The sequence below is a fragment of the Tachypleus tridentatus genome, chromosome 7, assembly GCF_004210375.1.
Source record: "Tachypleus tridentatus isolate NWPU-2018 chromosome 7, ASM421037v1, whole genome shotgun sequence".
NCBI lineage: Eukaryota > Metazoa > Arthropoda > Merostomata > Xiphosura > Limulidae > Tachypleus > Tachypleus tridentatus.
In genome coordinates this window covers 154,321,071-154,345,943 of record NC_134831.1, presented here as the reverse complement: position 1 = coordinate 154,345,943, position 24,873 = coordinate 154,321,071, and the positions used below count along the sequence as shown (strand labels likewise).

Here is a 24,873-nt window from a genome sequence, read left to right as displayed (position 1 = left end):
AAGTTGGGTTATTTTCTTTCATTTGTCTGAACATTTTTATACATATCCTACTACATATTTTAGTCTTTTAAGTCTTCTACAAAGACTGAAATGATGGTGCACCTTCTGTATTAAATTTTTGGACATTACTTATGGGATGACCTGACACATATAGTGTAGTCATAAATAATAAAGCAATATAATGATTATTAAAAAAATTTCAAAGGTTGGATACATAATAAAAGGGCCCGGCCTGGCCAGGTGGTTAAGGAACTCTACTCATAATCCAAGGGTCATGGGTTCAAATCCCCATCATACCAAACATGCTCGCCCTTTCAGCTGTGGGGGCATTATAATGTTACATTCAATCCCATTATTCATTGTTGAAAGAGTTGGCAGTTGGTGGTGATGATGAGCTGCCTTCCCTCTAGTCTTACACTGCTAGATCTGGGACGGCTAGTGTAGATATCCTTCGTGTAGCTTTGTGCGAAATTGAAAAAAACAAACATAATGAAAGATCCATCTAGTTTCACTTGATTGTAACACACTGCTTGTACCTCCATGTAATGCAGTGATGAAACACATAGATCAGTAAACTATCAATCAGTGTTTTCCTAGATATTACTGTTGTTGAACAAATTCCTTACATTTAATATCAAGTATACTAAATCAAGTGTAGTTTGTTTTATAAATAGTTTTTATTAGTAACTGGTAACAAAAACCATAACTGTAGAAGTTAAGTTCTAACTTGTATTATTATTAAGGACACTGATTATGAACTCACTTGTAGTACAGTCTTGAGGAGACGTGGTGTTGGGGTACAAGAAGTTTCCTTTATAATAGTTTCAGCAGTTTTCTTGTGACTGCTAGTGGCTGACTTCTCTCTGTCCTCATTTGTTTTAATTAGACTCCTGTTGAAATATATGAAAGTGATGCTACAGTCTTAAGAAATAAAATATTGTTTATATACACACACACACACACACACACACATAAATTAATAGAAGAAAGAAAATCAAGAATATTTATGTATTATTATATAACTATAAAAATATTATTTAACATGGTAATGATGTAGCTAGCTGTTTTTTTCCCCTGCAAGTGAAACGAGGTCTATTTAATGCTGCAAAGTTTGGTACTTCCTGTCTTAAGAAAAACAAAACAAAAAAAAACCTGATATTTACAAAACAATTACTTGGAATGTGGTTATATAAAGACGTTTAATGAAAAGATAGTCACTTGCCAGCTTCATTAGCCACCTAAACCTCTTTTGGTTGTGCAATCTGTACATTGAACATGGTAATTAAATGAAGTCTTATTCCCAGCTGTCAAGTACATGTTAAGATAAAGGCTATCCTTTCTTGTTGACCTTCAGTTAGACACATCTTCTTGAAAAAAGTAACTAAGAAAACATGAGTAATGATAGGGTCAAACTTGGGACATTATATTTAACAAAGTAAAAATGGTTGGTAATGTCATCATGCATTGCATGTTGTAAAACTTATGAAAATAGCACATGAATGATGATAGCAGTGGTGAAAGATGGTCTGCTCAGATAAGTAAGTATTCACCCCCCTCAATTCATTAAAAGTGAAAGTGTAGACATTCTGCAAGTGCAATTATGATTGTAGTGGATTGGATCAGTCACTCTGAAAAACAGAAATCATCTAATTAATACAAGACAAAATTCAGCATCCTTATCACACTGTTGATGGTTCTTTTGAGATAGCAGTGAGTGAAACTATTCTACCACAAAGTAGAAAGACTTTTGTTGTTGTTAAGCATGCAAAGTTTTTATTCTGCTGTATCTTACTTGTATTAAACAACTGTGATGTAATATACACCCTTGTGCAAATTAATTAAAAGAAGACGGAAAATTACGATTTTTTCAATTTTTTGTTTTATTTCTTGAAAATCCAAAAATTACTCGAAAATTAATACATGATACGACAGCCTTTATTTTTCAGAAGATCATTAATCTGCTTTGGCATTAAGTCCATGAGTTGACTGCAATCTTTACTCATTTTTGTATGGTGGTACCACACCTCAATTATGGCCTCAATTAGCTTATCTTTCGTAGTACAGTCTTTTCCCCAAAGTCTTTCTTTACAAATCGCCCACAAATTTTCAATAGGATTTAAGTCCAGAGAGTTTCCAGGCCAGTCCAGCACCATTATTCGCATTGTAGTCATAAAATTCTTCACAAGTTTTGATATGTGGCACGGAGCCAGATCTTGCTGAAAAATGCCAGATCCATCTGGAAATCTCTTTTTCAAATCTGGAACAACTCTTCTCTGCAAAACTCTGATGTACTGTGTTCCTCGCATCATACCTTCTATGATATGTAAGCCTCTGACGCCATAGTAGTTGAAAAAGCCCCAAAACATCTTCAAGGGATGTTTTACAAACTGATTGATGTGAGATTCTCGAAGTTTCTCACCTGGAGATCTGCGAACATGCAGACTTCTTTGACCCTGTACGAAGAAATGAGTCTCATCACTGAATAACACCTTCCTCCATTGTTCTTGTATTTCAGACCCCATTGATAGCGTTTTATCTTCATTGAGTTGGTAAGAAGTTGTTTTTTGACTGGTTTCCTTGCTCTTCTAACGCACTTTCGATTGACATAATATTCCTCAAAATTTCGTCATATATCACAAAAATAGATTGACCATACCGCAAAACACAGCTAATGATGCCTTCTGTGTGAAAAAATTACTATTAAAGGAAATCAGCAGGTCCAGTGAGCCTACACTGGCCACCATGCTGAAAATATTGTAAAATGACCATTTGTTTCAATTAATTTGCACAAGGGTGTAAGTTGTACTTTTACACACTGTCACCTCTAACAGGATTGAAGGTGAGAGTGGTTGCTAAGGGATAGTGTAATATTCCTTTTAAAATTTCTCAACAGATGAAGTAAACTTATATCAATGGCTCATGAACATTAAAAGCTTATTTAAATTCTGTCCAACCACATCTGAATACATATATTATTATGAAATATATTTTACTTACTGAGCTTTCTTCTTTAGTATGGACTGGGCTTCAGGGTAATGTTCTAAAGCATCCCACAGATCATCTTTACCCAAAACAAACAAGTTGGAAAAACCTTTAGAACGAACATCTGCTGTTCTGCGGTCACATCCCGGAATTCCTAAAAGACTAGAGCCCACTTTAATTGTTACACAACTCTGAAAAACAAACCCACGAGTTTTATACTTATTGATTTTACACAACAGTAACAGGCCAGAAGTGATAAATATTTTCAATAGTATATTTAGTATAGATTCAGAATTACAATTTGGCAATGGAAAGATGACTAATTCATAGCTTCAAAATTTAAGTCTTGTGGAAAGCATTCATAATAACTAAAACAGATTATTGACGATTAATAAGCTCTCAGCCTCAAAAACTTGTTGAAAGTCTTCTGATTTTGATATAATTTTCACTGGATTAACCTTAAGTATTTCCTGTTACTTTTATTTCTATTTCTAATAGGATCTGGTATGTTTGCTCATTACAAGTGATTTTGAAGTTTCCAAATCTCAAGCCATGAAAATTGATATAAGATAAATGGTTAAGTTTATTTAGAGGTTTTTTTACTTTTCTCAAGAATCAAATTGGCCCATCATTTCTTCTTTTCTTTCTTGTTTTTAACTATTCAAAATGTATAGTAAATAATTAGCAAGAATATACAAATTGTTACCAAACAAAGTAAACAACTGAACAATATAGGAAAAGAATAAAGATTGTTGTTCTTTCTTCTTTATAATATGACACTCCTGCAAAAAAGGCCACTAATGTGGCATAGATATGTTTAACTTTCAATGCATCAAAATTACTTTCTCTCTCTTCATTATTCAGATATTTGTGTGTTTTAACAAGTTGAGCAAGAAACAAATAATTCCTCTTACATGTGAAAATCTGTTAAATTAATAATTAAGAAACAGTTTGCATCTTTAATAAGTATGAAAACTTGGTAATGTACTAGAACAGTAATGTAAAAAAAAGCATTTGAACTGTAATGCAGTATTTTAGTATTTTTATAAAACTGTTTAGAGATTTTCCCTTGAGGATATGCACTATAGTTGCCACATGATTTAATTTAACACAAAAGATAAAAGAGTATTAGCAATTCAACCTGCTGGCCTTTTCCATAACCATAAATTACTATAGGTAGTATACTCGATCATTAATGTAAACATGTAGTCATCTTTCATTCCAACAAATGGTATCTTCTTTACAGTGAAACTACAGTATACAGGTGGTTATTTCTGTAAGCATAGAATCAACAGTAGCTTGAATACATGCTTATTAAAGTACATTTAGAGTCATCTTTCAGTACAACAATGCTATCTACAGTGAAGACAGGTAAACTGGCCTACAACATTATATTTTTTATAAGTTATATTCAGAACAAATAGTTTCTAATCTTAAACTATAATATTATATTTTAGAATTGGTTTGATCCTTAAACTTGAGAGGAAGAAAAGCAATATTTAGCTACTTTGTTGAGAGATTATTATAGGATTACATAAGTATGGTAATGTGTGTTTTCAGTATGACTAAATACCTTATTTCTCCAAAAACACTGCCTTCAGATAATGTAGCTAAGACCACATCCCCTGTCTCTCCTCCCATCACTTGAACCAATCCCTTGTTGACAATATACATTTCTTTTCCAATTTCTCCCTGAGAATAAAAGAATACTTCTACATTTATCTCAATAAATATTTTTAACATGAACTTATCACTACAAGATTTCATTATTCAACTATGCTGCATACAGTCAAACCATTTCAAATAAATTTTTGCTATAAAAGATTAAATTTGGTAATTGGAAAAATCCAATACTTAAACATGTTGGGCAACTCATAATTAGAATCTAATTAACTATTAAGAATTTATACTGTCTTTTGTGCACTTACTACATATTTTATGATTGCTCTCTTCGTGACTGATAAAAAGCTCCAATTTCAGATATGGTGCTTTTGTTAATGGCAAAGCAATAAGCTTTCATGGTGTTGAAAAATCTTCATATAAAAAAAAACCTATGTCATGTTAGTCATTTGCCTACCTTTCTACAGATGTAGTCTCCTGGAAGAATTAACATTGGTTTAAGTTTCAGCACTAGATCTCTCAGGAGGGCCTTGTCACAGTCCTGCAAGTGAAAACATATTAGCCATGACACTTATTCTTTAGACCACAAAAAATTATACTCTCAAATTTGCAAAATATTACTAATTTATGTTTCAGATGTATTTCACATTATCAAGAAATAATAAAGTAATGCATATATATACATTTCTGCTATAGATGAAAAATGAAGCATCTTAACTTTTTTTTTTCATGTGAAGATACATTATTTGCTAAAACGGAAGAAAAGAAACAAAGCAAATACCACAGAATTGTAATATGTACATTAAACTACACAGTTGTTTAAAATTTAATGCAAATTATTTTGTAATAACTTGTCTTTGACATTATGTAACTTTATATATAAATTCTCATACCTTGAAAAGCTGAACTTTAACTAAAGTACTGTAATGAACATTGATGGCTACATCAGTTTTCATTTTCTTGGGTAAGGAGTCCAAAATTTTATCTTCGTCTGAAATGGTTAAACAATTCCAATTACATTAGGTTGGACTAAACACATTTGATTTTAGAAAGGGTATTATTTTAGTAATATGTACAGGTTTACTTTCTCTAGTTTATTCAAGAGGATTGTGGTTAACCAATGGCCCAAATAAACCTGAAGTTATTTTTAGTCATTCAAAACTGTTTTTGATCTTTCCCACTAACTTTATATATAATAGAAATATTTGTATTTGTACGTAATGTCTGAGAAACTTGCGTAATGTTTTTTGTTGCTCCCAAGTGTGGTTTAACCACAGTCGTACTCTTCGTTGAAGGTCATCGGGTAAGTTTAGGTTACGCATGTATTTAACCATCTTGTCCATTACCTGATGATACTGAGTGGTATTTTGGGATGCTGTGGCAACAATATCACGTATCTGCAAATATAAAAACAATTACTACTTTCTGTCATTGTTAAAACAAAGTAAATTTTCATCTCACATTTGTCTCTTCCCTTCTATATAGCAGTAAAACCTGCATTATCATCACCTGAAAGCTACAATATTTCTGCTCCATAATACTTCCTGCAGCTGAGTTGTAAAGAATTTTGCAAAACTTAAAGATATAGCAGTAAGTTAGTCATGACAAGTGACAAAACTGTAGCCCTCAGTTATTCAAATACTTGTTAAATTTGTTAAGCTAAAACCTTCAGGTTGTCTTGACTTGTAATATTATTATACTTTAGCCCTAAGTTAGGTATGAACAATAATGTGAAATAGAAAATTCTATTTTTTTTTGGTATCATTCATTTATTACTCCTATTATTTAATTTATACATGGATTTTTAGTTGTACTACAATGCTAATTCACCTTCCAGTTTATCACATTTATTTTGAGTAAATATGAATGTATTATTAAACTGATACCAGCTTCCATAGTGGTGACATACATGAATTACTAATGTAGCAAATGAGCATGTAAGTTTATTATTGCATCAGATGCACTCTCATGATCTAAGCAGGGAATAATTATTATGCAATAAACCGAGTTATAAGATAGTGAATTAATGCTTTTTGCCACTCAGTATTAATATTAATATAAAGGTGACTTTGGAATTAGATTTTTCTTCTTCTAGTCCTTTTATCTGATCCATTATTTGAAGGTACACACTGTACATTGCATATTGTCCAAACACACCTACCTGCCCACTTATTTCATCAAGGTAGCGACAACATTGAAGTATAGTGCTGACTGCCTTTTATGTAACAGGTATTACTATCACATATTTCACTTCAGTGCCAAATGCCAGCATTGCCATTCCACCAACTTGTGGCCATATAAACCTTCCAGACAACACAGACAATCAATGGACGACTTCCAACAGTCAACCACAGAAGTACCGCTAAATCCAGAACCAGCCAGGAAAAACATAAAAGCAGATTCATGCACCTCTACATTGATGCTGCCAATTTCCACTGCCACTAAGATCTCAAGACTCACTAATCCAGAAAAGATGTGATAGCTCCTGCCAGACCTCAGTTCCAACTTCATGTAATACAACCACCAGCCAGACTCAGACCATTCAAATTATAACCACTGACACATCAGTTCAAACAGACAACCAGTCCACAAGCACTCAGAAGTCACAAACTAAAATTGCAAAAAGAAACAAATCATTCCAGACCACTGAAGAACAATTCACCAAAGAACAGCCAGCAAACTCACCTCCACTCTCACGTTTTTCCCTATCACCTCTGGGCATCAGATGTGAATGCAAGTTCAACATGAAGTTCCTCTCTGCTTTACAAGACCATAGCAAGTAGTTTTCCAAGTCACCATCCAACTAGCTACTTCTACATTCTTGCCTAAGGCCCATGTGTTCTATTCCAGTATGTATTAATAACCTTGATTTTCTTTTCAGCTACTTCTGGGCATGGTCTGGGTAGATTATTCGGCACCCTGGCTGTGAAAGTGGGTTTTCTTGGGGTACTCCTGTTTCCCTCCACACCTAAATCTCAGGTATTGGATCTTTAGATCCCATCCAAGGCAACATCTTTGCCTGGCCCTGAATCATGCCGTTTGAGTTGATATTTCATCTCATCTGCCTTCCAGCCATTTGGACTATGGGCTCTGGTCTGGCCTACTTCCCTTGTGCTACCTTGGTCTCGCTCAGCATTCTCATCCAACATTTTCGTATTGCCCTACCTCACTTCATCACCTTAAACAAGCCAAATTAAAATACAGGAAAATTCCCATGTAAAGATAAATAATCTTCCATGACAGGGAATGATGAGGAACTAAAATGTTCCTGAACACCCCTGTTGGGGAGAGAATTCCTCAGACTTCTTTTTCTCTAAACTAAACTCCCTGCTAAGGTTTTGTTTCATAGCATGGTCACAACCACTTGGGATTTCTTATAATAGACACTGGAGGCTTTGGAATTTGAAGTAGGGACTCCCCATGTACCTGCTGGTCGAACAAGGTATTGATTTCTTTATCTTTTTGAAACTTTCAGAGATTGTCTTGATTTTGATAACGTAAGAGTCAGAATGTATAAGATATTTAGTATAGGTCTTAATTCAATGTTTCTATCTTGCCACGATCCCATGTTGAATTTATATGTCTGTTAAGCTGTAACTTCATGCTTGTACCATTAACAATATGGCTTTTGTGTACAATTGTCTTCTATGGGCCTGTAATTAGAATATGTGTGTGCATTTGCTTATATGAACTTTGGCGATGTCGCTAAACTTGTTAATTCTTGATTGTCACAGTTTCATGGTGTGTATGGTATGAATGTAGTTTGTCACATTAAATTCCATTTAAACATCAGTGATCATTATATGGGTTCATATGGGGCAACAACTCTTATGTTTTATTATTTATTAACATTACCATCAATTTCTGGCCAGTCATGTATTTATGAATAGTATTTTTGGTAAGTTGTAAATTTTATTCCAAGTGTTGTTACAGTATTAGGATTTTTTTTTTTATTAAACATGGGTTGCAGTAGCATGATATTTATTAAAGATCAAAAGGAATTAGCTTTTAGTTAACTTGAAAAACTAAGTAATTGTAGATGCTTTGTAATGTGAAAGTTTGAAAGACTGATTATAGTCAGGGATATCAATCAACTGCAGGAAGATTTAGGAGGAGGAAGTGTGCCCCTACATCAATAGAAAATTAGAATAACCTTACTATTATGATTCTAGTTTTTACTTTTTCATGTGTGTGATATAAAGCTACAGTATAGCCAAGTGCCAGGCCTCATGTTATCATTTTTATTTGAGAAAAACAAATAGCTTTAACCTCCATAAGAATTTTACCTCTTTCAAATTAATCCTCAAATAACATTTCTGATTATGGTTTGTAAATACTTAAGTAAGTGATAAGGACATGTACAGCACGTACAACACAAACAATTTTACATATGTAGAATATCACATGTAGTCTGGCAGTTAAAAAATAAGCCTAAAATAATAATAATTAGCTTTGGCTACAGTTGAAGTACCATAAGTTCACCCTCTCATAAGTACTTTATAAAATACCTGGATTAAGATATATTCAGGTAATTATTTTACATTTTCATGTAGGCAATCTGCCTGTAGTCATTACCTTCTTGTAAACCAGATGTTCACAGATAGTAAACATGTGCTGGTCCTTTTGTTTAGGTAAAGGTTAAATACTACAATGTTCATTCACAGAGCTCATGAAAACATGGTATTGCTTTATCAAATTCCCTAGAACAGGTTGTTTCTTATCATTTCAAGGAAGTGATACAGAAACTTGAACAAGTTAATATGAGTTGCAAGTCACACTCCATTGTATGTGTTATTTAGAATGATCACTGATGTGAATAATAAGAATTGTAGGATACAACACTAGAACCCTGACTTGATTTGAAGGTGTGGCATTACATTTTTCTTCATTTTGTGCTTTCTGGACTCTTTAGCTCCATCAGCCAGGTTAAACTCATACAAATTAGAATTGGCCAGAAAATAAATATGAAAAAACTGTGCATGGATAAAGATTTTTTATTTGTTCATTTGTGTGTGCTGCCCTAGTTCATTATAACTATTTACATAACATTTTTGAAACCTGCATTTTGTAGATAAATGAACTTCTGTATCAGACATCAGTGTACCTAAACACCACATTCTTTGAGAAAGATTTTTTGAAATATTTACTCAAAGTAAGTTATGAAAAATAAACTTTATCTGACCAACCATGTCATTTCATCAGTATTTATAAAATACTAACTTTTGTCTTTTTAATTACCAACATATTTCAAAATGTAAATTTTACCTGACCAATCAAGAAAGCAAAAATAAAAACACCGGTAAGCCAGCTGAAAGTCATGAAGATGTATTCATATTCATTCTCTGGTTTAGGGTTTTTCCCAATAGAGGTTGCTGTTTTGGTAGCAAAATACATACAACGTACATATCTAGAGAAACAATTTTGAAAATTAACCTTTGATGCAAAAATTTATACTATGTCAAAACAGTATGTGTTGAAAATAATCAAACATTTTTTACTATGTAAATTCAGAATAAAATACAATGGTAATTACAAACAACATTCTACTCCAGTCACCATTTCAAAATACTTAGTTTGTCTTCAGTGGTTCACCTTGAAAAAAAGAAGTCATTACACTTTGGGAAATCAGTGAAAAGAAGGCCATTAAAATCAGCATATAAATAAAAAATATATATTGAAATCAATGTAAAATAATTAATTGAACAAATACAAAATAAATCAAAGACTGTTCTAATAAAAAACCACTGTCAGTATTGCTGAAGATAGTAAGTTTGTAATCGATTTTAATAAACTGATATTTTGGTTATTGTGACTGTCAAATATTATTAAAGTTGTTTAACAACAAAAAGGTAGATGGAAATGAGCTATATAACATTAATCAATATTTTGTTACCATGATTGTTGAATAATAGTAAAATAAAATAATTTCTTTGGTCTTCAATAAAATAAACAAAGTACACATAATCCCACATAAAAAGCTTTTAATATTTTTTAAATACATAGCTATTTCTAAGTAACTCCTACTTTGCTTCCACTTTAAAATAGTTAATTGTTTGAGAAGATTCATGCATTAAAATGTTATTTAGATAAAATAACATACTACAAAATTTGCATAAATTAGATGACATAATTACACTTTGTACAAATTTAATCACCAAGCATCTTAACACTTACGCATTCCCATTACCCTGGAACACCCAATTGTTGGAACCAATGCCTTCCCACACAGACATGGCATAATAAGCACAGGCATTCAAGTGAATGAGGTACATCATGTAGATTAAAGTTCGTAAAATCCTAAAAAGAGAGAGAGATGTACATTTGTAATGTTTTGAAATCATGTCCAAATATCAAAAATATTTTCATTCTTAAAATCTGAAATACCAGGTACAGTTTTCCTTAATTAAAAAAAATATTCATATAAATACTCATAACAGTAATGATTAACAGTTAACATGTCAGGCAAGAACCAGAAAACCATTTTAAATACATGACGATATAAAATATAGCTTGGCTTTGTCCAGTTGTGAGTAAGTTAGAATGTAAATCTTAAGGTCCAATGTTTTGAAATATTACATGCTACTAAATGCATTTTCAATAATGGGGATGTTATAAATGTAGCAGCTAATCAATCATCCTATTTGGTTATGAATAACAATATATAAGTAGCAGCTGCTACTAACTGTTCAATCAGCAATTCGAAATTACGCATAGCCCTGCATGGATCTTGGGATGTTTGACTTGGTTGTTTTGTTATGTCTCACATAAAGCACCATTAAGGATGAATATATTTCAAGAATGAAAGACTTCCTAAACATCAGCCAATTAGGGTAGCTACTTAATAAATGAATATGGTTATACCAGTTGTGTAGTATGCTTATAAAAATGGCAATACTATAAAGGATTAAATTGAAGGATACAGTTAACACATTGACTTGAATGCTGTTACCTTACAAAAAAAATAATAAATGAAGTCCCTATGAAGTTAGAAACAAAAAAAATCAATGTAATATACACTATTTTTTTTAAATATTCATAGTTTACATCTGTAACTTAAAAATAACAATGTTCACTTCATGTATAAAAAAATTTAGTTTTCTCTCAAGCTAATAGTGATGTACATTTAAAACAAAAGATAACTCACCTGATAATGTATGGAGATTTTGCTACAGCATCCATTCTGTTGAAGAAATCCCAGAAAGTCTGCACCTGTAGAACAAAATATAAATTTCTACCAGAAGCACAGTAAAACTTTGCTTCTACACCTCAGAGTAAAAAAATAGCTTTTTTTCATTGCACAATAAACACTAAACCCTACAAATAGAGTGCAGTGTGTAAGAGGATATCATTAGCTTTACACTATCAAATACAATTCCTATTTAAGACTGCTTAATTTTTTAAATTCAGAATTTGATTTTTTTAAACTTACCTTTAACATTCTGGGAAAACGAAATATGGCATTAAAACCATATATTAGGTACAGCAAGTCTAGGGGAAGAAGTGACAGCAGGTCCATCTGAAATAGAAAGGGTAAATTTAAAATAAATTTGTTCTTTTTTTCATGATATTAATCAATCCATTGTATCTAACACTTTTTGAAGCAATGAAACTCTGCTTTCTTCTAACTGTGCTAGATAACAGTTGTTCAAAAAGCTGGATGAAAGTAATGTGTGTAAAAAAAAATTTAGATAAACATGAAACTGTAATTTAAGCCAAATTGTTATCAAACAAAAGATATTTAGAAAAAGTGCCCAAATTGTTCAAAATCAATCTTAACAGAGTATTAAATAATATTCTCTACTTAATGAATACATTTAAAAAAACATTATTAGCTGTCACCAAGAATTAGCAGAAATACAATTATTAAAACTTCAAACTTTTTATAAATGTGTCAGTATAAACATAATGCATATTTTAACGTGAAAATTGTTTCCTCATACTGGACAGAAAACTAAACATGACCATTTTATGACTTCATTATATCAAGTTCTATCAAATTTTGTCAGTGCAGCTGTCCAAAACTTTAATCTGAACAGTTTTTATCTTGTTGAAGGCTTTTTCTATATACACATGTCTTACTTTTTTTACTTCAATAGTTTTTGAGGAAAATCAAGTTTTCATATTAGGTTTAGTTTTCTAGTTTTCATGCATTTCTTACCTTCTGTAGTAATGAATATATTGAGAATTTTTTATTGCTTAGTTCCCACATTGTCATGGTGGCAATGTATGACAGTTATTTGTTAATATTACCTTACTCTAGTTGCTTTATTGCTTTGGTCTGATAAATAGGCAATGTTTTCTCTGCCCACAGAAATATTTCAGTGTAATATAGAATGTCTGGGTTGAATAAGTTGGCAGTGGAATATCCACTGCTGGTTTGTTATAACTGACTGAAAGTGACAACCAACTACTGCTATCAGGGACCAAGAAAGTGAGTTCACATTCTATGTCTGATCATGCTTTTTTCTGTTCAGTTCCTTACTGCACAAGCTAAAGGAAGTGAACTGAATGCAATCTGGTAGAGAAAGGGCTGTCCACTAGTAACTGTATATACATGTGCTATGTTTTCTGCTTTGTTTTATTTGTGTAATAAAGGTTTTTGTACAATCTTACAAAAGATTGTCCATACTTTGATTCCATGTCTAAAAGGAAAAATTCAGTTAAATTATCTCTAAAAAACTCTCACAAATGTCTAGGCAGACCTGCTGTTATCTGCAGATTAATTTGCCTACCATCTACTAAGTTCCTCTATTACCTGAAGATATGCAATACTGTTTTGGATAATACTCTCCTTGTCAAAGATCTAGCTGAGCTGATAAGAGAAGATATAGTTCAAAAGTGCAGTTCTTAGCTTTTAAGGTCCAAAAGTTCTTATTCATTATCAGCATCACAGTTTATACCATAGTTAAATAATGAAAGCTCCAATGCCACATCAAATTATCATTCAAGATAATCTCGTACATTATTTTGATAAGAAACAGTGAAAGATTTTGCACATAAATAATATTTCAGTATATATATATGCATGTATATATATTTTACACATTTTTAGTATAGCTACTCAATTATATGCACATTAAAGTTGTATTGCACTTAGGTTTCATTAAGATGGACAGAATACAAAATTATCAGAAGGTACACTTATGGGAAAAAACAAAGTATCAGAAAGGTTTTAACACTCAATAATGTATCTAATTTTATTTGTATGTAACAAATATAGATGAAACTTGCCTTAAACATTGATTTCTTCATATAGTTCTTTCTTGTATCAGTTAAACTTTCCTATTGAGAAAAAAACCAATGTTATAATTTTCCTACATTAAAAATGCAATTTTAGTAGGTACCTACCTCCTTTCACAGAAATAGCTTTTCTTGTTCAGTACTTCTCTTTATATTCAAATATTTTTCACATTCCATAAGTCTTGAGCACCACGAACAATGTGGATCAACTGCATATCACATGTAAATCATCATGCAGCAACAACCCTCCCCCATAGGAACATAACACACACCTTCCTGGTCCATGTAATTCCCTCTATTCAATTCTACTCAACTATAACTTTGAATTTTGGCAGAACAAGGTATCAAGTTTTCAGTGGGAAGGAAGGGCAAAAGAAGGTAAGTACCTGTCAAAAATAGATTTTCAGCATGAAAATTATATATTCTGATAAGGTACATTACCTCCTCTCACATAAATAGCGAGCATCTAAAACCGAATAGGTTGAGAGGCAGATATGAGGTAAAAAAGAATCATCCTTTAAAACCATCTGAAGAACACTCTGAAAGGGAGGGATCATTGTAGCAGAAGGGAGATTGCACAACCTCTGTACTAGACATACTCTACATCCATTGTAGAAAGAGGTGATGCAGACATGGGCAGGAAAAGGGAGGATCACATCCAAAAGGGAGAAATGTGGTTGGATTGTGATCCAAACAACCCAATATCTAAGTATCAATCTCAAGGATGACAATGTGTGTAGGAATAAAAATGATGTGCTTCAAGGTGTAGAATGGTTAAGGTGCAATGGACCATACATAACAAGTCATGCATCCAAAACCCAGCCACTGGGAACTGGCATCCATATGATGGTAGGATGAGGATCATACCCTTAATAAGTCAACATCAATCTAAAACCTAGCCACAAGGAATGGACATCCATGTGGGAGTAGGAAAGAGGACTGTACCATCTTCACTTCCAGTTCAGCAGACTGGAGAGAAATATCACATCCATCAATCTATAAATGGTGCACATTATGGCAAAGTGATAAAATGTTTGACTGTTCTTGGAACCCAACATCTGGATGATCAGAATAATAATGATGCCCTTGTATTGTAATATAATCCCACTCAAAACCAATCAGAAAGGAACCACCTCCTAGCACAGTAACATCTTAAATATATGAAAATCTTCAAGGGATAGCACAAGAGGAAGAACTGTAATAACATACATGATCATCCACTGTGATCCACAACACGGTAGTAGTGAACATGAGTCCAATTGATTGAGGGAACAAACATGTGAGAACAGGTTGATGAATCCCAATCAAAAGGGTAAACTAAAATTTTGATGGCTCACTCCAAAGTTACAACCTACCCTGCAACAGTCTGCAGAGATGGAGTGTCAGACTGTAGAAAATCTTATCATCCACAGCAGCAGAACATCACTGCCCTACTCTACTCTCAACCAAATGGATTCATTATTGTTTTTATCATATATCACTATCACATTCAAAAGGATGCCTCCATGGAAGTGTAGGGGAGAAACTGTGTGGAAAATCTAGAGGAACTTCAACACTGGAAACAGTACAATGGAAGACTATGAGAACCCCATTTTAAAAAGCAGACCATACTTAATTTATTCAGTCAAAGGCATTGCAGGGATGTGCAGCTATCCCCTTCAGCTTTACCCATGAAGTTCATGGCTGAGTATAGACAGTGACAGATATATTAATGGAGTAAATATATTACAAGAAAAACCTGTGAGCAATCTTCTGTAACACTCCATCATAACAGTGTGTACTTGGCAGCCATGGAAATTATAGTTGTTAAGTCATCAAGATCTTATAGTGCAGATTTGACTATTTTGAGTAAACCTGAACAGACACCACTCACCAAAGAGCAGGGACTCTAAAGAAAAGAAAGGTATATACCCCTGAAAAATAAGAAGTATATATACAAAGAAGTAACTTACCCAGTCACAGTCTCATCATAAACTGAGGATAGTGACAGGTGAATGACTGTACACTAATATGAAAGAAATAGTCACCAAAAGCAGATAATTGGAGGTAAATGTATGAGGTTTAGTCCCAGTGCTCAACAGATGAAACATCTACAACATATGACAGGGGTGAGATGCTGATAAAAGGAAATGTATCTAACCAGGAGTAAAGACATAAGTAATTTATTACAGGAAAGAGGAGACAGAAAAATCCAATCAAATTAAAAACCAACTTAAAAGGGCAAGGAAGGAAGGAAACGAAATCACAAACAGAGGGTTGTGGCAAGTAATGAAACAACAAGAAAAGAAACCAATGGAGAGAAGCTTTTAAGGCAATAAAGCAACCCAAAGCATGTACATGATAGATCATCTGGATCTGTAGTGAGAATAAAGGTGGAAGCTGGAAGAAAATGAAAATGAAGTAAAGGAAGAACATACTACACAAGCAACCAAAGTGAACATTAAAAGAAATAGATCCAGCTGAAGCAGCCAAAAAAATTAGGTCTGTGTCAACCAAATGCATCTGTAATCCAGACACTAGAGACTGACATCCATACGGGAGCAGGATGAGGATCATACAGCCAGTAACTTGAATACAATCCAAAATCAGGAAGGAACAGTCAAAAAAGACCTAACAGGGAGGCAAGAATGAATGAAATCTCTCAGGGGAGATGATAAATGGAATGAAAAATAAAGGTATAAACAAGTCCCAATCCTCTCTGAGTATCTTGACAATCAAAGCAAATGAATAAGAAATAAGAGACAAAAACATACAGATCCTAAAAGAGTATCATAAGGGATGACAAATATGAACATATGAATACAAACTGTCAACCTTGAGCATCCTCAATCTTGGAAAAATAGCCCACCAGTATGAAATAAAAGACAACATTGTAAAAAAGAAAAGAATCAAGAAGTGATAGAAGCTGGAGAAATAAATCACAGGACTCCAATTTGCATTGAGGATACATGTGTACTGAAGGATCATTGAAATAAAGTACAGGTAAATGATGGGAAACTGTCAGACATAGAACAAGAATAAATAATGCAATGGCTAAAAACACAAATAAGAAACTAAAATTCAAATGTAGCAACATAGATATTCCACGATGTTAAAAGTCACAGAAGTAACAGCCCTCAAAAAATGAAATGGTGAAGGGAAAGAGTCATCCACAAGTCTCAGTTAGAATGTAAGAGAAATGAGCTAGATACAAGACACTTCCACTCCAACAGATCCCAAAAGTCATGTGTATAGGGAAAGAGCACCAACTTGGAGTTAAGGAGGAAAGTAGCCAACAAAAATCCCCAAGAAATAGGTGAAATTATCTGGAAAGGAGGTATATGATGATTATTACCAGTTGGAAAGGTGATAAGGGATAACAAAGGCTGGAAACTTGTCTAGGAAGAAAGGGTTAAGATAATAGATTCTGCCACCATACCTGAAATGGAGGTTTGTAGTGCAGTGATATTACAAAAAATGCCTGATGGTAAGCTAAGGCAAAATGGACAAAAGCCAATGGAGGACAAGGCAAGCCAGCACCACCTCTCAAAAGAGACAAAACCCAGTATCAACCAAAATATCTAAGAAAGCATAGGGAAAACGTGTATGGAAAGGACTGAGGTACGCCTTGCAGATTCTACAGTAAAGACTAGGAAGGCCAAGTCATAATCAGGTGGAATAACATAGTCAAAATAGAAATTATCCTAAATAAGTAAAGCAGTTTGAGGAAAAATGGAAGCAATACTGATAAAAGGTTGGGAAAACCCCAAACCTAAAAGTCCTTACAAACAAAATTGAATTATTTATGAAAATTGAAAGATATTTATATTTTAAAATTACGTAACTGTATATTGACAACAAAAATTTAGTACATAATATTTGTTTAAGAAACAATATATTTAACCTAATTTACAACTTAACAGTAAGATGAATGACAGGTAAAACTAAAATAAAGACACAGCAAGCCTAATATAATGCCGTAGACAAAAAATATCACTAAACTTGAATTAAAACTCCTATCTTGACAAAAAATAGGTACAAATCCAGCTAAATGTTTGCTGCTGAAACCAAAGAACTGTGAATAATAATATTAATTTGAAATATTCAGAAAAGCTATAATAGTTTATCTGACCCAAATCGGTGGACCATATTCCACATATGTGGGCTCCCAAATTTGAGGCCTGATGAAAGTCAACTTATATAATGATCCATCTACCAATGTGTTAAAAAGCTGACAATCCCTCAGTCAAATACTACCATCGGAACACTATGGAATTGTGCTGTAAGTAAATCACATTTGCAAAGTGGAAACATGAGCTTCCTCAAAGAAAGAAACGTGAAGAACAATAAAAGTAAGTTATAACTTAAAACTGGTAAAGTAGGAAAAATAATCTTCAATTTGTATGAAGAATTAACAAAAAACACTGGAAAAGAGCAAAAACAAAATCATCTTCATGATAGCACTACCAAACGAGAAGTGATAATTCGGTAAATTTGAATAGAGGGAGTCACATGCATTAGGAGGGTGTGTCACTCTGTAATTGGTGGAGGGTTGTCACATAATAATTTCCATGTGAGAGGCAACAATGTTGATCATGGGAGCTCAAGGCTTATAGCATGTGAAATATTTTTTGCATATAGAGGGCAGCATTGAGTGTGTGTGTTTTCCTTATAGCAAAGCCACATTGGGCTATTTGCTGAGTCCACTAAGGGATATCGAATTCCTGATTTTAACATTGTAAATCCGTAGACTTACCACTGTACCAGTGAGGGGATGGCAGCATTGAACAATAATAGCTGTTTTTGAGAGAAGAGATAATGTACCTTATCGGATAGTAATGTTAACGGAACCTTGCTTTTACATTTATTTATAACTGACAGTATTACATATATTCTAGCAATGTTATGGACAACAGAACAGTGCATAAGTTATAAACATATTGAAATGTGAATATATTAAAGATTTTATCATCTTGATTTTGTTTAATCCTCCAACTACACAGGCTTAATATACTTTCAAAAATATATGAATATTTTCAAAATAACTGTTCAACTGAATATACAGTCTTGTACAAAACTGTTATGACAAGAGAATCTTTTGTCATTCTTTCCATTTTATGAGGCTAATTCTCAATGCCATTACAGAATGTAAGTTTCAACACTATAGTAATGCTTCACTACTCCCTGTTGACAATTGAATGAGCCAGGGTGAGAATATTTATCATTCTTTAGAATTCCCATATAACTGTACCAAGGACATGGCACAAAGGTTATGAATGAACATAACGATGAAATTTACGGTCTGAATTTACAGTCATAGTACTCCATGCAATATCTTACCTATATAGATAGAAGACATCATATGGTAGCACTATATAAGTTGGAAGAAATTAACTTAAAACTTGAAAAAAGCAGTGTCTAACACTATATACTACGTTTTATGGTCATGTCACTGCCCAGAAACAGATTTTTGTCAGTAGAGCAGACAGTTTGCATAAAATCATCAGGTGATGCTGCTTGGACTCTCTGTCAAATTGCTTCAGACTTGAAATGCTCTCCAAACACTGTCAAGTACACCCTAGATCATTAGTCCGAGACAGGTAAATTTGAAAATAGCAAAGTAAGAGGCAGAACACTTAAACTCAAAGATACAAATGTTAAGAATCTTCATTTTTCCAACTTTGAGATAGAAGAAAGTATGAAATAAAGGAGAATGGAATATTTGGTCATGTAGTAGTTGAAAACATTTATTTTGGTCTTCAAATATTGTCAAGAGATTTAAATTAGCTAAAAAAGTAAAAAAACAATGGACTGTTAATGATGGAAAAGAGTGTTATGAATGGATGAGTCCAAGTTTGAAATATTTAGTTCAAAATTGCACGTCCAATGAAAGAACAGTGAAAACACTTACCTAAATATATAACATCTACCATGAAGCATGGGGAGGCAGTGTGATGGTTTGGGAGCATTTTTACTCCTGAGGCAACAAAAGATATTTACAAAATAGATGGAATAATAGACAAGTGCAAGTACCATCAGATAATGATCTGTCATGGTATAATCAGTGGTTTGAATATCATTGGTAAAGGATTCTACTACCAACTAGATAATGAACTCAAACACTCGTCCAACCTATGCAGAAATTACTTAACTATGAAAGGAGCTGCTATAGTCATACCAATGATGCAGTGACCCACACAAAGCCTCAATCTCAACCCAAATAAGCAGATGTGAGATTTGAAACTTTATGGGAGTGTATTAGAAATATCTGTAGTAAAATTCCAAAGGACACTCTGATTAAATATGCTGCAACAATACTTGAAAGATTGTTTGCAGTTATTAAAGCAAAAGAGGGTTTATCTTCCATTGTTCTTTGAAAATAGCTTGAAGTCTAATTTTTTACTTTGTCCTAACACTTTTACGCAATACTGTAACTTTATCAAATTACACAACAAATTTAAGACACATATGAAATCATATCGAAGAAAGATCACATAACAATACTTTTAATGGCATTACTGTATTCTTTAATAGATTGTTCAAGCAGAGTATCCATGATGAAACTCAGTTGAATGGCACTACTCTCTTTAACGTTTTTAACATAATTAACACTTTATTATTATAATAAGAAACCCATAATATATATATATTTTAGAGTTGTAGCTACAGTAGGTGGGGACCGTCCAGTACTCCCGTGCAATGTGACTACTGTTACCTGACACTAAGTATCACTAAGCAAAAGTTCCCCATCAGCATGGAAATTTTCATTGTCAATATCACAATACAATTTACTTTGCAATTTGCTAGTTAGAGCCAAACATTTTTCTTGTAAAGTTATGAGGCAAATAACCTTTTCACTAAAATACTTTTCAATAAAATTCCACAGCGAAAACCTGCATGCAAAACTGAACAAATGGCCTACATCATGCTTATAATTTCCACTTAGCATGATACAGTAGATAATATCATCCACAGTAAATACCATACAAAGCCTGTTTTCTTTCCAGTAAAAGTTTTTAGTATGTAAAAATATTTTCAAAACTTTATAGATATCTGAAATATAAAAGTATATTGATGTGTTCTTTTGCATAAAAACTTTTATTAATCCAATTGTGATTAATTTGTATTAATTATGTGCTGTTAAAAATAGATAAATAATAAATTTAAAACTTAACCTGGAGTAAAAGTTGTCTCTGCCTTTACTTGTTTCATTAGTAATTCACCATAAAATATATGTTTGTCTAGTGACTACTCATGGAGAGTGTTTTATCTGGTGTTCCAAAAGATATTACATATTTTCAAAGTTATTACTATTATAACACATTAAAATTACAAACATGAAAATAAAAACCTTATGTGTGTTTTTTTACCTAGCCAAGGGAGGACAGGAGGCCTATGTTTATATCTACAGGTACATACATCTAGGCTTGACTGGATTTTACCACATACCACTCAAGTCAATCCAACTACAAACCTGATACATTTCAATATTTCTATAGCCTTTTGTCGTTCAAATATATTCAATTATACGTCATTGATTGCTTCAAACGTTACAGTACATAATTATCGTTTTTAATCTATTTGTGACCTTTGTCTTTAGAACCTATAGTATATAATCTTATATCAGAATATATACCCGAATGTGTTACTTATTAAAAAAGAGTAATACTTACCACCCAGAATCCTTCATGAAGATACTTCACTCGAACTTTAAATACAATGATATCAATGAGGTAAACTGCATCACTAAAGTAATCAAATCCCAAAAAAACTGAAAGATTTTCTGATGTTTGGTACAAAAATATGGCCCGCAAAAACAAGGACCAGGTATTGTAGATGTAACACAGGGTAACAATGAACAGCCAAGTGATGTAAGTCTTACCTAAAACAGTAATCAGAGAAGATGATTGAAGAAGACTATATAACTAAAATTATAAACGATCAGTATACAAATTATAGTTATAAGGTAATTCAATAATTTATTTAGGAAGTAAATAACAAGAAAGACAAACTACCTTCTAGGCTAATACACACTAACATACCACTACCTAATTAACAAACAGCTGGGTAGACTGGTACACTGATAGCTAGGTAAATTAGTTAGTAGACTCTTTACGTAACTAGAAACTAAGAAATATTAGCATGTAGCAGTGAAATACAGACAGATAGAAACATTAGCAAATAAACTAACATGCAGACACACAGGCTGATTAGTTGATACCTTTGCATGTTTGATATATATACACACACACATAATACAGCCCTTTGGTGTGGATGTCTCTAAATGATGAAGGGACCACCCAGAAAAAGTTCTGTTCGTTCAGTTTACCTGAAATGAAAGAAAGTATGCTGGTGGTTGAGGGGCCCAACCCCAACACGCCACTTTGGCCTTAAATTCATGTAGATTATGGCCTTGAGGTGCCCCACATAGTTAATCGGCTAGTACTATTGGGCTAGGATCAATCAAGTGCAAGTTTTTGGCATTCTCAATGGGTGTTGTGGACATTATTGGGTATAGTCCTCACCAAACCCTGCCATTATTGCAGTGTCCTTGTTTGGGATTATAGTGCAACCCCTCATAGGACTCCATCATGGGTGAGGTCAGTGGGTGCTAAATCTTCCTCTATGTATTATGAATTCCCTAATTATTGAAAAAACAAAATAGTAAAAAACAACTAATTGATAAATGTTCACATATAGATGACTGTTACAAAATCACTGCAACAATCGAAACCTATTTAACAATTTTTAATTCTCCACTCTATCAGACAAAGCCTTGGGGCAAATGTGTCTCTTTTTCATCCAAAATGGATTGGAGGGGCTTGATGGCTCTTCCATGTCCATAAAAAAACTATGTTCTGGGGATATCTTAGTAGAAACACCTACCCCCAAAATGCATTAAACTCCTCCTGAATTATAATGCCATTAGAGGTATACTCATTGGCTACTCTGAATTCCTCCCGAGGAGTGATCTTTGTAAGGGATTTTAAGAACATCCTCAAGTCAGAGTTCCTCACTGGTTTCTCTAGCCAAAGAATTTCTGCTGTGCACTGTATCTTCACTCGCAAAGATAGAATTACGCTGTCAACAAATGTCTTAATTTTGAGATTTACATTACCACATCCATCTGTGTCTGGCAAAGCAGGTTATCCTAACTGTAAGGTTTGGCCATACATTTCTAGTCTTCTCTGATATTTCTAGTGCCAAAAATTCAGACATTCAAAACCATCATATCGTATTTCTTTGATATGTGCCCGTTTTGCTGGCAAAGACCATGACACCTACAAATGGGAACTGGAACTGCACTGCATTAACTGTAGTAGCACATAACCCTTTTACTTTTATTCTTACCCTGGGTTGGTAGAGAAGAAAAAGGTGCAACATTTGAAAACGTTAACAACATTTCTTACCCAGAGGCTCGAAAGTTAATGTCCATCTTGGACATATATTGCTGCACTACATTCCACTGCTATAGTGAAAGTGCAGACAGACCTTTCTGTGCTCCCAACAGAATCATTTTACAACCCTGTGAAGACGTTTGCCCTCTATGGTTAAGCGAGTTGAAGAATCAATGTCTAAAACTGTCTCTGTCACCAGAGACTGTCTGAGTCCACTTTCGTCAAACCCAGATTCTGGTGTCTGCTTGGGTCCACCTTTGTCGACCCCAAGATGTAGAACAATTATTTGTTCACATCCTCAGTCATTGAAATATCTGTCTACTGACAGAAACCTGCCCACTTCACCCAGAGCAGAATACATGGAGGTTGGCAAACCTCCTTTTAATAAAGATGCATGGCTTGGTTCTAAGCCAAAAGGTTATCCACCATATTCTCCTCCACCTTGGTATGAATAGCCACTTTGATACATTGGAACTTGTGGGGTTTCCATTCTAGTCTGGATGACATTAAGACCTTCATTTATTCTTATCATCCTGTGTGTCTTTCCTTACAGGAAACCTTTCTGAAACCTGTCAATTTGATCACTTTTGTGCGGTTCCCTTACACCGAAATGGCAGGTTGTGAGATGGATAAGTACATGGAAGAGTGGCATTGTAGGTCAACCTACACTGTTTTTGCCACTTTATACACCCTTAGAGGCCGTCACCATCCGTGTATTCTTAAGTCATACATCACTTTTCTCTCTCCACCTGTCTTAAGGAGAGACTTATGATCAATTAGACCTAAGTACTCTTGTTGAATAGTTTCCACCACCTTTTAATCCTGGGAGACTTTAATTAACATAATCCCCTCTGGAGTAGCACTGATATTGATAGAGTCATTCCATAGAGCATATGCTCTCAGATCAACACTTTTCTCTTCAGTACTGATTCTTATACATATTTTTATACACTTAGTATTTTAATGCCATTGATCTCTTTATCTTCTTCCCTTCACTTTTTTCCTTTACACTTTTTCTTGGTGGGTTGACCCACTGGATAGTAATCACTTTCCTATTGTTTTGAGGGAGATTTGCCACGGCCATTGCCACCTGATCCATGTGTCTTGGTGGAAGTTGGCAAAGCCAACTGGCCCTATTTTACCTCTTTCTCAGAACGTGATCCTATCATCATTTTTCTGCCACTCACAGATGACTGCATTGTCCAAGCAGTAGCTCATTCCATGCAAAAGATCTCGATACGCTTTCCATGGTATCCTCATCAATGGTGAAGTCCTACCTGCCAAGAGGCACAGAGGCTCAAACCTGGGCCTGGGATACCTTTTGCAGGTATTCCAATGTTTCAAAATAAATTATTTCCAGTGGGACCATGCTGTGAAAGCCAAAAGAAATCTTGGATGAAGTTCACAACTATCATGCTTTTCACCATTAGTTCCAAAATCCTATTAGACAAGATTCAGAAGGTCAGTGGGAGGTATATTTCCTACTTTGGTTTCCAATGGTCAGAAAGGTGCTGATGTCCAGAGCATCACTGATACTCTTGGCAAGAGCTTTTCTCATGTATCTAGCACTTTTGTTTCTTCCCCCTTCTTCTTGACCACAAAGTCTTGTGTAGAGCAAACACTTCTTTCTTTTTGGGCCAACCACCTTTATGGT

General features: G+C 33.7%; 1 protein-coding gene across 1 annotated transcript in view; it reads right to left on the bottom strand.

Moving 5' to 3' along the window:
- Window positions 1-24,873, bottom strand: part of LOC143256950 (cyclic nucleotide-gated channel beta-3-like) — an 83,297-nt gene that overhangs the window by 2,032 nt on the left and 56,392 nt on the right. The window contains exons 6-17 of the mRNA XM_076514866.1: window positions 21,495-21,703; window positions 13,834-13,884; window positions 12,032-12,118; window positions 11,747-11,811; window positions 10,777-10,899; window positions 9,868-10,009; window positions 5,840-5,999; window positions 5,496-5,593; window positions 5,060-5,143; window positions 4,556-4,674; window positions 2,998-3,144; window positions 764-890 (exon numbers count right to left, since the gene is read on the bottom strand). Coding sequence (XP_076370981.1) covers window positions 764-890; window positions 2,998-3,144; window positions 4,556-4,674; window positions 5,060-5,143; window positions 5,496-5,593; window positions 5,840-5,999; window positions 9,868-10,009; window positions 10,777-10,899; window positions 11,747-11,811; window positions 12,032-12,118; window positions 13,834-13,884; window positions 21,495-21,703 — 1,412 coding nt within the window. The remainder of the gene's footprint in view (window positions 1-763; window positions 891-2,997; window positions 3,145-4,555; window positions 4,675-5,059; window positions 5,144-5,495; window positions 5,594-5,839; window positions 6,000-9,867; window positions 10,010-10,776; window positions 10,900-11,746; window positions 11,812-12,031; window positions 12,119-13,833; window positions 13,885-21,494; window positions 21,704-24,873) is intronic.